At 39.7% G+C, this 13,862-nt stretch overlaps 1 protein-coding gene across 5 annotated transcripts; it reads right to left on the minus strand.

The window, feature by feature from the left end:
* Positions 1-52: 52 nt before the first annotated feature.
* Positions 53-10,766, minus strand: LOC112555039 (guanine deaminase-like). 5 transcript variants are annotated; one of them, XM_025223175.1, is made up of 13 exons: positions 8,780-10,766; positions 5,993-6,081; positions 5,594-5,765; positions 4,998-5,085; positions 4,664-4,766; positions 4,347-4,374; positions 3,578-3,685; positions 3,338-3,445; positions 2,624-2,721; positions 2,383-2,450; positions 1,482-1,661; positions 864-1,003; positions 53-654 (listed from the first exon to the last, which is right to left on the minus strand). In XM_025223175.1, exons 1-13 carry the CDS (start codon positions 8,897-8,899, stop codon positions 469-471), a joined length of 1,488 nt encoding a protein of 495 aa, XP_025078960.1. In that variant the 5' UTR covers positions 8,900-10,766; the 3' UTR covers positions 53-468. The 5 variants fall into 5 exon arrangements, with proteins under 5 accessions (XP_025078960.1, XP_025078961.1, XP_025078962.1 ...); XM_025223176.1 differs by having other exon boundaries at positions 8,504-8,881; XM_025223177.1 differs by having other exon boundaries at positions 7,624-8,881.
* Positions 10,767-13,862: the final 3,096 nt, after the last annotated feature.

A 13,862-nucleotide genomic window follows, 5' to 3' on the forward strand; every position in this document is an offset into this window, starting at 1 on the left:
TTGTTGTACAAAACTCCTAGTTGAAAAAAACTATAAAGGCCTGATACGAAAATTTATTTATGTTCGAAAAACAACTCTTAAAGTCTAATAAAGAAATATACTACGTTCATTAAAAAAAATATTGACGAGTAAAATAGATGTATGCTTATAAACTAGAAGTCTTTCGAAAACTTAAGAAAAAAAAAGAAATGTATAGTTTATCAGTTGAATAGCCAAGCTGCAATGACGCTTGTGATTTCAAAAACGAACGATCGAGCGAACGAAAGACCGACCGAGTGAATTAATTTAAAGTAAAATAGAAAAAAATTAATAAATACAAAGTGAAAGAGACAAAAATGAATAAATAAAAGGAAAAATAAAAACGAGCAAAATGTAAGAAATATTGAATCACAGGCTTCAACAAACTAGTGGTTGGTGGAGGAGGGAGGGATGAATCTATCACATTCTCGAAATGTTCATTTGACGTCTTCAGGGTATCACAACCACCGAGTATGTGATGATGCAATAAACATCAGTAAGTGCAGCAGGTGATTCGCTGCACTCAGACGGTCGCCCTGCACCATGCAGCACCGGTATCTGCAGGTGTACAAGGGTGTACAAGTCACAGTACCCGTCGTGCTTTAACGTACACGGCAGCCATGTTGTTTTCATTTCCTGGAACAAATGAAAGCCTCGTGCTCAAGAAACTTCTAGTAGCTTTATTCGTTGGCTGGTTGTGAATACTTGGCACAAAGATGATCGAATGTGACTTCTAGTAGACAACCACCATATAATATGTGTGTGTTGGCTTATCATGATCAAGCAAATGCTTTACACGGTCTCTGCGCTGAGTGTTATTGCTTCCACTATTCTCCTCAACTTACCTGTGTAGAGGAATTTCTTGACGATGTCTTCGGCTTTATCAGAAGGAAAATGTCGAGGGGGGAGTTGCTGGTGTTGGGGTCGATCAGCAAGGCGTCGAACTCTCGCCCACTCTCAAAGTTTCCGCAGTTGAGACCCAGGACTTGAGGACAGCAGAGAAGCAAAGGATGCTTAAGGTTCCACTTAATAATTGTACCATTATGCTTGGTGCATTTTATAATCTTTCACCTTTTTGTTTTGTTTTTTTTTTTAATTTTGCTTAGTCGTTATCTGTCTAAAGTTTTCACACTTCTTTACATCCTTTTTTTTTTTTTTTTTTTCCTTCTTGTTCTTGCTGCTTATTTCTGCATTTTTGACGCAAATTTTATTAATAATATTTAGAAAAATCTTTTCAGTTACATAATATCATTTTTTAAAATCTGTTTCAACATAAGAAGCTACGCATTAAGAAAAAGACTACATACTATTGTCCATAAATATTTATAAAACTTTTCTTTCATCTCACTATTTTGCAGAGGGAACAGTGCCACGAACTAACTTTACTAACATTAGTAGCATTTACGAACATCATAGAAGAATGACTTTTTTTAAAATCAGAAACACTATAGGAAAAAATTCACCTTCGCTGCCACCCAGGGTAGCCAGGCGGAAGGCCTCGGAGATGGTGATCGGCTCGTAAGGGATTCGTGGGTGGCCATTCTGAACTTGTTGCTGGGCGTGTTTGATGGCCAGGATGTTGGACGCGTCGACAGAGTGCCGCATGGCGGACAAGATGGACGGTGTGTAGCCGGCACCAACGTCTGCTCAGATCGGATTTTCTTAACTTGATATAATTCTTAAATCAAATTTTTTAATTGTTATTCTGTTTTATTTATTTTTATTTATTTATTTTTTTTTTTTTGTCATTTTGGCAGGTTCGTGCTTTTTGTTCGTATGTTATTTTTGTTTGTTGTTTTATGTTTGTTTGTTGTTTTGCTTGCTTGTGTTTTTGTTGTTGTTGTTGTTGCTGCTGCTGCTGCTGCTGTTTTTCTTGGGGTTTTTTGTTGGTTTTTTTGTTGTTTGTTTGTTTTTCTTTGTTTGTTTGTTTGTTTGTTTTTTGTTTTTTGCTTTGTTTACTTTGTTGCTTTTTGGATCTCGATTCCAGTACTGGAGTAGCCCCATTTACTTATTCGCAATTTGCTGCGGAATTTTACCGTCAAAGTAAAAAGAATGAATGAGCTCTTTTGTAGGTTTTCGTTATATCAGCTAAAAGCTCCATTAACTTCTCTAGTGACTCCATTGAATGTTACTGTTATTCCATGAAACTTGCAGTTTTTTGCTGTAATTTTAGTTCACTGTAGCTCTGACTAGAGTCAGTTTCTGTCAACCTCAGGTCTAGCATATTATTAACTTGTTTGTCATAAACTCATCTGCTACGATCAAGTTTAATTGTAAATAATTGCTTTATGTCAACTGTTATGACTGTGGAGGCGTAAGTATTTTAGAAAAAAAAAATGTTCAAGTGAAAGTCACATGACCTACCAGTTCCCAATCCTAATTTCACTCCATAGTTTAAAAATTTACGAAGGTCCATTACGCCGCTTCGCAAACTGAAAATAAATCAGATCCATGAATGCTATCACTTGCGCAAATACAAAAATTCAGTCCACGTCAATCAAGATAAATTCAACAAGTACTTAAAATTAATTTACGAGTGGTTTTCTCTTATTTGGAAAGTTCCGCGTTGCAGCAGTCGTGGGGAATTCCACCAACCGTTACTCACGTGATGTTGGAGCATGAGCAGTGGATCACCCCGCAGCCACGGGTTTTGATGATGTCGATCTCGTTGTCGTTTGACTGGATACAGTGAGCTAATATCGTCTGCAACAGTATTCTCACTTATTACTAGAATTATTATTATTATGTACAAACGAGTTCTTTCACTGGTCTAGACAACAGTCATCCTCTCTCGCAGATTAATAAGCGTTTTTGCTCGTCATGAGAAGTTTTTTTTTAATTCATCATTGTTTACTTATCTAAAAAATTTATAGTTTTCTTTTCATTTAAATGAATTAATCTTTAAATTTCAAGTTAGATGCAAGAGTACCAACAGTAACAGTTGTTACTAGTTAATTACAAAATACGGGGTAGATATTTCATTTATTTCTTAATTTTGAGAACAGCAAGTGTGGACTGGAAGCTGTAATACAATAATGGAGCCGACATTATCTAGTTTATATCTGAATGGAACACACATTTTCGCTCAGATTTGAGGAATTTAGTATTTTCTGATGAAGCAAGCCTACTCTTCAAAATAATTTTGCATTCAACTTAATTTTAGCCTTCACCAAACGTAGACTGGCAGTGACAACAAAATTAAATAGTTTGTGATTTTCCATTCTGATATATCTGATGAAAATAATACAAAGCAATTGTTTGGTGGAGGTAAGGAGGCGGGGGGATGTACACTTTTCGTAATTTTTTGAGACCATCTTACCTTTGGTCCTAGAAGGTTTGCATTGTCGTACACCTCTGTGTAAGTGGCATTACCTGGATGCAGCTCCAACACTAACTTTCTTTCTTCTGTTGTCTCATTCAGGTGGGTCTGACAAAAAGTTATCAGCCTATTAGTAAGTTACATCCTCGATGCCCAAAACACAACGTCGAGAACATCCAACCACGGGCTCTCTTTGCTAGTAAGTAGTGTCTGAGGTCTAACGTGTGTAAATGTGCTCACCTGTACAGGTAGATTGTACTCTTTCGCCATGCGACCGAGGCCATCGAGAAGAGGCTTGCTGCAACTGACAGCGAACCTCGGGGTGATGACGGGGGTGACGAGGGAATACTGCAAGGAGACAATTAAGAGTTGATAGGAGGTGGGGAGCATTGCAGGAGAAAAAGAACGAATAAAAGAACACAAACTGTGTGACACTCTGGACATTGGGGTAGAAGATGAAGCATTTGAGTGAACGGTATGTTGCAAGCATATATAATGGCTGTGGAAATGAATGAATGAATGAGCAAATGGAGGAGTTATTTGGTGAGTGAGTGAACGAGTGTGTTTTCACCTGTGTGATGGATAAGAGAGACAGTGTGTGTGTGTGTGCGCATGTGTGGGTGACTGGTTAAATTTGGTGAGTTTGGCATTGTGTTTAGGTGCATATTTTTGTATGTGTGAATGTTTGAGTGCATGGTGTGTGTGTGTGTTTTATATGTGCGTATTAGCAGTGTGGTTTGTGCGCGGGTTCGGAGTAAGGGAATGTTGGGGCACACGTACAACTGTGTGAACGAATGTCTTTTTTTTCTGTGAAAGGGTTCCATTTAAAGCCAAAAAAAAAAAAAAGTTCGGACACTGGTAAAATAAAACAGCCACTTATTCATTCATCTGTTCGATAGTGTCACTTACTATTTATTCATTTATTCAAACATTTCAAAACACTCTCTTTTCTTGAGAGAGTATTTTAACACAAAGACTTAAAAACCTATAAGTGAAGACACATATATACCTTACGTTCAAGCACATCCTTGATAAACCTGAAATATATTCAGAACAATGAAAGTCAGTAGAATTCGCAAAATATATCCTTCGCTCACCAGATATGACTTTATAGTTATCCCGAGAGCAATTAGTAGCAGCTCTATACAGAAGCAAGGGGTAGAATCACACAGCACAGCAGTAATCAAGAATACCATGACACATCCATACCCACTATTTTGTTTATTTTGTATTCATTTATTAGTTTATTTTTAATTGCATGTAGAGAAGGATCCAGGGAACCGGGAGCGAGATCATTTTGAACAGACCGCGAAGGTTCGGTAATACCTGGCTGTCTCGGCTAAGGATTCCTCGGTTGTCTCCCTGTAGCTGTCAGGAGCCTTCATATCCATGTTAACCTTTCCAACAAATGCCCTTTGTCCGAGGTTTTCTGCTCGTAAGAAATAAAATATCTTTTAAAGAAAATTTTGCGTCTAGCTTTATTTTGTTTGCTTCATCAATTTTACTTCTTAGTCCTGTATGCTGTGCTCATCAAAGATCATAAAAAATTAGGAATATTGTTAGTCTCGGCATTGTTTATATTTCTTATTAATTTTTTTATTTATTTGCAGGACGTATATATAAATTATTTATTTCTGAAGTATTTTCAGGACCAGTATACCGGCAAAATCACATAGGAACATTGTGGTCTCGCGGTGAATGGTGGAGTAGTAGGCGGCGGCAGTGGTACCGCAACGCAAAGTCCGCTTCTGTTCAATGATAAGAAAAAAACCATGAACGAATTCTTAAATGTCGAAGATAATTTTAAAATACAGTATAATAATTTCTTCGTTTAAAATTATTGTCATTAAGTCATGTTCTATTTGACAAGTGGCTGAGTGTAAGCCTGTAAATTAGAACGAGAGCTCGTGCTTCGTCTGCTTTTCGCTTTGTACTTTTGTGTGTGTGTGTCGAATGTGAGGTCCTTGCTTCTTCCTACGCCTACCCTGAGTGTAAACGAACACTGCATGACTATGACATAATGGCTGGTGGCTACTAGAAGTCACATTCGATCATCCTTGTGCCTAGTATCCACAGATAATCCACACGCACGCACGCACGCACGCACGCACGCACCCACGCACACTCTTCAGAAGAAGCAAGGATCACAAATCAGTCATGCGAATACATGCATCAGCTCTCGGTGGAGGTGCAAAATTGAACAGCATGTTATTGGCAGACATCAGTGATAATCCTGCTCAAGAGCATCTCTCTCACCACAGTTTTTTCGTGTGCGTTTCGAGCGAACTCGACAGACGAGAAGCCTTCTTCTGCTGGAAAAGTGTATGTGTCTAGCCAGTCTAGGAGACCCAGGTCCGTGCCCAGAGCTTGTATGGACAGCTGTGGCGAGTGGAAATGACAGTCCACTAGACCAGGCATCAGAAACTGCCTATAAAAGAAAATATTTCATGATCTGTGGGAAGTGGGGCGAGCGCAAGTAATGTGTTTGTGGTGGTGGTAGGGGGGGGGGAAGGACGTACATGTCTCTGATTTTTTTAATGCTCTTTTAAAACGTTGCTTTTTTATAGCGTCCTTCTATTAATTTATTTCAATTTTTCGATCTATCTATGCTTATCTCTGCAGCAAACAGCATACGTTGTTTCAACCATTACTCACCCGTTCGTCAGCTGATGTACATTTTCTTGATCAATTTCGTGTTCCTGCAGCAGCTGCTGCAAACGGCTTTGATGATCGAAAAATATTACCTGTGATGGAAAAAAATTTGAGAAGACAACGATGTAAAAATACGGAACATGAAGGGTTTCTCTGTGAAGTCAACAGGCATTCAAGGTTCTGAAAATGTGCCACAGTTAAATGCCCTGCTTGTCAAACAAATGGAAATGTCTTGTTACATTTAAAAAAAGGTAAAACAGATGATGTATGTTGAGACTTTCCTCCAACCACATTTTCGCAGTTAAGATAACACTTTATCCTAGCGGACAATATTAATAGCAGTTCTGTACAAAAGCGAGGGCTAGAACAATTTAACGCAGCAGAACAATAAGAATCGGCAATAACATCATGCATTCATGCCTGCCAACACAGATAGACCCTCTTACAATCACAGTTCAGAGTCGCAAGTGATTTAAATTCGTTCACACACGAAAACATTCGAAATAAGTGTAACCAACACATCAGTCCCTGATGGCTATGTAGGGTAGACGCATGGCTGAAGCAAAGAACAGTCTCAGTGTTGGTCCTGCGCCCTGCCACACACAATCGGCGGTCCGACGAAAGCTGGGGGAACTCTCCCGATAGGACATGCCACTCGTCACACAGAACTGCAGACACTTTTGAAAATGTCTTCCTGTCACACAGAGTCTGGAGGTCACTCTGGGCCACCCAGTGGTGGATATTGTGATAACCGTTGGTATGCAGGATAAACAGAAGTGGAGATAAAATACAGCCTTGGGATGAGCCATTGTACGTTGTGATGGAGTTAAAAAAAAGTGCCATTGACAAGTATTCGCTGATATCTATTAATCAGAAAGTAAACGATTCATGACGCCAGTGATCATAATTATGAAACAACGGCAAGCCGAGGGTAGACTACTTTCAGAATGTGCTGGTTGTTGATACACGTCTATCGCTCTTCAACCACGTCGGCTCATACAATTAAAAAATGAAATCGTGGACATTGATGTGCACTTTAATGCTCAATTCGCCTACAAGTGTCCGACGTTATCCTTTCATGTATTTCCAAAAGATAAGTAAATGAAAAATCTTTGGCTGGTAAAAATTCGTTTGCTTTTATGAGCTTATTTGTCCATGTGCAAGCATGTCTGTGCAGACACTTTGTAAATCCCATGATTCCTTCATCTGGAAGAAGTGAGTGTGTACTAAATAGAGGTTATTATTATTAAAGTACTTTCACTGCACAACCATGAAGAGAAAATTGTGGATTATACTATGTCTCCTCTAGGATCTTTCTAATTATAAACATACATTTCACAGACTCATGACAGTTATCTCGCTATGCTTATCATGGTGGTAGACCGTATTTTTTGTTCACCTAATTACCAAGGCAGATTGTGACGACTCAGCGCCAGGCAGGCTGGTGTACATGTTGCAAAAATTTAAACACACTGTGACGAAAGTACAGCTTGACAAAATTAAGCAAACTAATTTTAAGTAGATAATTTTGTATGGTCTACATATGATATTATAAATATTAAAATGTCCCTTGGAGGAAAGGAAAGTTCCCCACCCCTGGTTTACACAAAGTATAAACAGTTTAGTATCATTACCATCTCTCTTGGTCTGGTATGTAACTTGCAGTGGGTCAAGACATTTTTCAGTGCCATTTAGAATCAGTGCTTTAATGGTTTTCTTTAATACATTCATGTTAAGGACACTGGTCTATAATTGTTAATACGCTCTGAAATTGTCTTCGGAACGGGTACAATACACGCAGTTGATTGGTTTTCCCTGTTTTCATGAAAAAATTTAAAATATTTCTTAAACTAAACATTTCGAATCGAGGCTGATTTTTCACATGCAAGGATTGTCAGCAAATTTAGACGACGACTGAGATGAAAGATTTATGACCTCAGTTGGCCCAGTCCAACAATGCGGTCTATGGCCTTTTTGTCGAGACAGCTTATCTCGAGATATGACAAGACTCCATACAGGTTATTTGACCTTCACACAATTAGTTTCATGCTGAGATGCTGAACTGTTGGCACAGAAAAGAAATAGGTGAAGGTGACAAGAAGTAGTTCCAGCTGGGGTGAGCACACACTTCAGTCGTTGAATCAATACATAGTCCACACGTGGTATATTGAATTCTATGAAACATGATAGCCCACGTTCTATTTGAAAATAAACTATAGTGATAGAAGAATTTATGAGTTTTGCGATGACACAAAACATTATCATTGAATCATTTTTAACAAAATTGTAATCTCCTTTAGTAGATATCTCCTTCTGACGTATATGTGTGTGTGGCACTGACTGATGTTTGTAATTTGAAATCTCACAGATATCCAGCCCCACCCTCCATTACTGTTTTACAACATCTGTTCCAGCTCTCTGTAGCTTCCGGCCACATGTCCGCCAGTTGGAAACTTTCACACATCATAAAATTAGGCTCAGTCAACCCAACGACTTCAGACCAGTCGTTCTTACTTGATTTATCATGAAATCACTTGAAAACAAATTGCCAGGAACGAGGTTATGACTGCTGTTGATCCACATCTTGACCCGCTGCTGTTTGCCTACAGAGCTGGAAGAGATGTCGATGATTTATACTGTTTATGCTTAATACTCTGTATAAACATCTGGATAAACATAGAGCTCATGCCAGGCCTTTCTTTGCTGAATTTTCTTCTGCTTTTAACACCGTGCAACATCTGAAGCAGAGACTGACTGACAGCATCGCATTCAGAAAGAAAGTTGTCCTACCTTTCCTCCTGCTACTCCCAGAATGGCGTTCTCCCTGATGTCGAGAGCGTTCGTAGGGGTAGAGTGCGCCACCGTACCACAAAACACGAAGCTGTCGTCGCCTTCCCGGGTGGAGGACATCTTCTCCCTACGTCTATCAATCTCTGATTTTAATTTACTGCCCTATGGGTTTGTCACGCGCTGAAACAGGTGTGAGCTGCGAGTTGGATTTAGTGAACTATTTATATAGACGAGTGTTACCGTTACCATACACCGAGCATTACGCGGTCTGTTACCGCCTCGCAATCTTTGGCAATAAAAGAGGCGGGTGTTGCTTTCGCGACCTCATGTGGTGATCAGACTTCTACCCACCCACCCTTTCAACGGAAAGGGAAAATCTAAACCCGCTCATGAAAAATAATCTCACAAAATAAAAACAAAAAAAAAGCATGCCGGTTGGGAGAATTGTTATGAATGCTGTGAAACGCGATAAAGGGACAAGTGACAGATATAAGAATTCTTTTTTTATTATTTATCAAATTTTTTTCATTTATTTATGCTCTACAAGTGTTGTCTTTGTTAACTGAAAGTAGTCACAGTGAAGTCGACTGTTGCATTGTTGAAGCAGCGGTATGTAAACATAATTATCAAGATGTATGAAGTAGGGTGCCCCACTTATTAGCGTATGCATTGTCTCCTGCTGGCAGAGCATATTATGATGAAGCATGTTTTACTCTAAAAGCTTAATCGACAGAAAATTATTTGTATAAAGCTCTTCTTAGACCCCAGCGCAAAGTAACCGCCAGTGTTAAAGTGAACAATTGAATGCTGCCGAGTCATTAATAACCGTTACGTTGAAAAATTAAAAAGGCAGAAATCAATATATATATATACACATTACACGTATCTACATATAAATATATTCATGTAGATACATATATAGTCATATGGTAAACGGACACAATATAAACAGATGTTCGTATGCTCGTGCACTCGCCATTTTCAGGGTAGGCATCAGATGTACCTTCATGAGCACACACACACCTTAGGTTGTTCTTAAACTTTCTCTTTACCAGAATGTAAGCCAGTCCGAGCAAAGAAAGTGCAACTGCACTTGTGTCCGACTCTGTGTCGTGCATCAGAGTGGATGACAGAGTATAATTATACATTACGAATCGAGTAATTATGCATTTCAGACCGAGTAATTGTTCGTTACGGACGTTACATATAAGATTTTGATTTTTGTTAATTTTCTTGTATAAGATAGCAGAATGTTGAATGCTAAAATATCCGGAAGCATGATTTCCCCCTGTTGTTCGTTATCTCGATCTTGTACCCTGTACCCTCTTTCTTACCCATATTTTGACCCACAACTTGAGTCATTTATTGATCAGCAGAGCAATAACTCTCGACGATAATTCTAGAAATGGCACGTGCTGTATCATTCTGACTTTGCCTTGAGTCAGCTAATCACAGCACCTGATAATATTTCCTGCTATCTACGAATAGCTGGTTCTTGTCCAGTATCTACAATTCTGATAACACCGTGTTAAATCCTTCAACCACACGCTGTGGGATCTACTGTGAAAATGTCCTATTGTTTGGCAAAGAAAAAAATAGACATTTCCGAGTTTCCCTCAAAGGCCTCCCACACGAAGGCAAGCTCAAGGCGCTTTACAAGACACATATGCAAGGGACAGATGCCGAATGACAAATGAGATTACGGTCAAGCACACACACACACTGCACAGACTTGTATATATTAACAAGAGTGAGCATTGCCAGGAACGTGAAGGATCGCAAACACAGGAGTAAAGTGGAGAAAGGAACAGTCAGAGTAGACCGGAGAGCATGTATAACGTTTCCAGTATCAGGAGGGGCGGAGGCAGCTATAGAGTATTTCAGGCACTGCATGCTCCATGGAGAAAAGAGAATGAGCGTCGGCCAAACCTTTCCAGTGTGATAAGTGGGAGTGGTCAGGTCAGGTCAGTCCCTTGCCGATCCGGGCGTAGGGGCAGGGCCGGCGCTAGGCTGTGTTGCGCCCTAGGCGAAAGAAAAATTCTGCGCCCCCCCCCCCCACCTCACAAAAAGTGAACCATGGTATATCATTTGTTTTGCAATTTATTTAGTCCTGGTCATGAAATTGATGCTTAAAACCTCACTTTTCTTGTTTTTTGCTGTGCAAAACGAGTTATCAGTTCCTTCAGATTGAGTGCATTTGCCAAGTCATGCTCAATAGATATGGTGGCCAGCCCAGTCAGTCTCTCTTGCAATATTGTTGATCTCATATGGTTTTTAATTAATTTTAATTTTGAGAAACTCCCTTCTGCACTGGCAACAGAAATTGGAAGGGTCAATAAATTCTGAGAGACACTAAAACATGCTCGCATCAAATAGCTTTGTTGGATTATGAATATTAAGACTTTCTTTTTTTGGGTTCATTTTAGGTTTGGAAGTCTTCTATCCACAACCTGTAATTCAGAACAGAGTTCCTCCGCGTCTCGATGTCTTTGCTGTCTCTGTGCATTAGTGCCTTTGCCAAGACCTCGCAAGATAGTAGAATGTCCTTCGTTGGTTTTTCAGAAATGCTTTGGATATCATAAAGAAATCCAAATAATGCACTGTGCTTCCTGAAATCTGTTTTAAATCTGTCTTCAATGGACGCAGTTCAAACAAGAAAGCTAGGCTTTAAATATCACCAGTAATGCTGCGGCGGTCTGTCTCAAGAACTCAAAGCGACTGTGATGTGCTAAAAGACACCAGACTGTCACGGACCCGTTTGTGCAATGAACAGTTTTTGCAAAACAGTTACACCCCACCGCTATCGCAACCGTTGCATCCACACAATCAAAATAAGCACTATCAGAAATAAGGAAATGAAATTAATGTAAAGAAAGACATAAATCGTGTTAATAAAACTATATACAGCTATGTCACAGTGAGGTATTAAAATTCATGCGAAACTTTATCTTTACAAACTTGTCGTGAAGTGGCTGTAGGACAGTAGCACTGTTCAGTCTGGCACGCTAAATGTTCACAACCTGTTACTGATTCCAACTGTGGAAGGATGATCGCTCCCAAAACAGACAATTACAAAGTAAATTCAAACAAGCTCAGCACGGAGATATCAGCAGCCGCTCAGAAAAGTGAGGTTTTCACATCTTCCTGTGGTTTTTAAGTTCAAAGTTACAACTACCTCTTCCCCAGTCTCTGGCTGTCCAGCCCTGGTAATGTGATCTGACTTTCTTTAAAGTGGTAGAGATTTATCTCTACCCTTCTCCACCACCCCACTTTTAGGTCCTTTCAATCTTTCTCTCTTCTCTCTTTTCTCATCTCAACGGACAAACTATCAAGTAAACATCGCACAACTTCTTGTCCAGTCTTTCTAGTCTGATGGACTGGTCATTAACTGTGACAGATTATCGCTACCTGTGGGCCCTGTCCACCTATAGCACCTCCATCGGCAAGTGCTTTCAATGGTTCTCTTCTTTCTCATCTTACAGATGACTAACAAGTAAAACCGAACTGACTACATGTTTGCTGCTTAAAAATGTAGAAAAGTTGTTTTCTACAAGAACTCATTACGACCAGAGGCATTAGAACCCCAGAAGTGTTAAAGAATGGCTTATTAAAATTAAATCTTTTTCGAGAATTTGCTGTCAGATTTGATTAATTAAGTTATAAGTAAGAACTACTTTTTGTCAAGAAAGGTACGTCTGTTTTAATTGCAGGCGTGCATCAAACCACACATGATGCTTGCATGCCTCCTAAATCAAACCTACACTTATGAGTAGGATTTCAAACACTCGTGTAAAAGGCTTTATGGAGTGCACAAAAAAAAAACTGGGGGATGGAGACAAGAAAATGTGTAGCACCTTGCTCTGGTCTTATTTGCTGTGTGGTCTAAAACTCAAAGCTATCACAGCTTCCAGCATCTAGACCACCCTGATAGCAGCTACTTTGTTCCCATCCAAAGTCACACCTCACAGGTGGGCGGGCAATGAGAGAGTCTGTCAAGAGAGAGTCTTCTGACACTAACAATGCAAAGTTGTAATCATGGTGTCAGCTCCCCAAACACAGTCCAGTTGATCAACACTGCGTGGTGTCCCCAGCATAGGGTTGTTGAAAACAAGAGAAGTATTATAGACTGTAGGTCTTAGTACGCATTATCTCTTAATAACCAATTTCAAAATATTCTGTCAATGGAGCCATAACAACAAGCTAGCCATTCAAACTGTAGACAAACAGATGCACTCTTAGATAAAAAAAATAAATCATTACAAGTTGACAACTAAAATTAAGCGTAATACACCAATCGACAGAAATTTAAAATTAAGAAGAAAGTTAATATCACGACATTGAGTCACAACAGTAAGTACAAGACTATAGGCCATCAGTGTCAGTAAGTAGATATGCTATAAACTTCAAATGGCTCTACCTTGAATTGATGTTTGTCTGCTAAAGACTTTAATACTCTTATTAACTAAGAACGCGTTGGTGACATTAGCTAAGTTCCTTCGGGTTGAAAAGTTCGTAAGTGTAAACAATATTGGGCATAAACTGTTGTCATAACCACAGACCAAAACAAGAAAAAAACTCGCGTAGCAAACTCAAGTCGTGTTGTTGTCCCTGATATCAGCTGCAGTGTGTTTCAATGCATAAGTGTGGAACCTCTCAATAGTAAGATAGAAGAAAGAAAGGTGAGCTTGGTATTAGTGGAATGCGGTCCACTCCATCGTAGGGGTCCGCACTGTCCAGGCCCCATCCACCAACCGCCCCTCCGCTGTCTATTCTTCCGCCCTCTTCTTCCCGCTGGTTAGCTGGTCACTTCAGGTGCGCCTGTAATAATGGTTTCCTTACTACATCACTACATGAACGGAGAAACTCGGGGGTGAAGTCAACAAGAAGCTGAGGAAAAGGTGCCCTCCACCAACACCGCCCTTCCCCGCCCTCTGCCGCCCTCTACTTGCCTGCCGGTTAGCTGTGGTCACTGCAGGTGCGCCCTGGATAATGCGATAATGGGTTTTCCTGTCATACATGTACTGAGAAACTAGCGTGGTGGTCAGTCTACAAGCAGAGGAAAAGTGTCCTGCTAATATCATTT

This window comes from Pomacea canaliculata, linkage group LG14 (genome assembly GCF_003073045.1).
Source record: "Pomacea canaliculata isolate SZHN2017 linkage group LG14, ASM307304v1, whole genome shotgun sequence".
NCBI lineage: Eukaryota > Metazoa > Mollusca > Gastropoda > Architaenioglossa > Ampullariidae > Pomacea > Pomacea canaliculata.

Bases quoted from the DNA above. Each gene is read 5' to 3' on its own strand.
- LOC112555039 (XM_025223175.1), bottom strand. From the start codon at position 8,899: ATGTCCTCCACCCGGGAAGGCGACGACAGCTTCGTGTTTTGTGGTACG. The intron at 5,766-5,992 runs GTGAGTAATGGT...TTTCTTTTATAG, and splicing joins GTACATCAGCTGACGAACGG to GCAGTTTCTGATGCCTGGTC. The intron at 2,722-3,337 runs GTAAGATGGTCT...ATACTGTTGCAG, and splicing joins CAAACCTTCTAGGACCAAAG to ACGATATTAGCTCACTGTAT.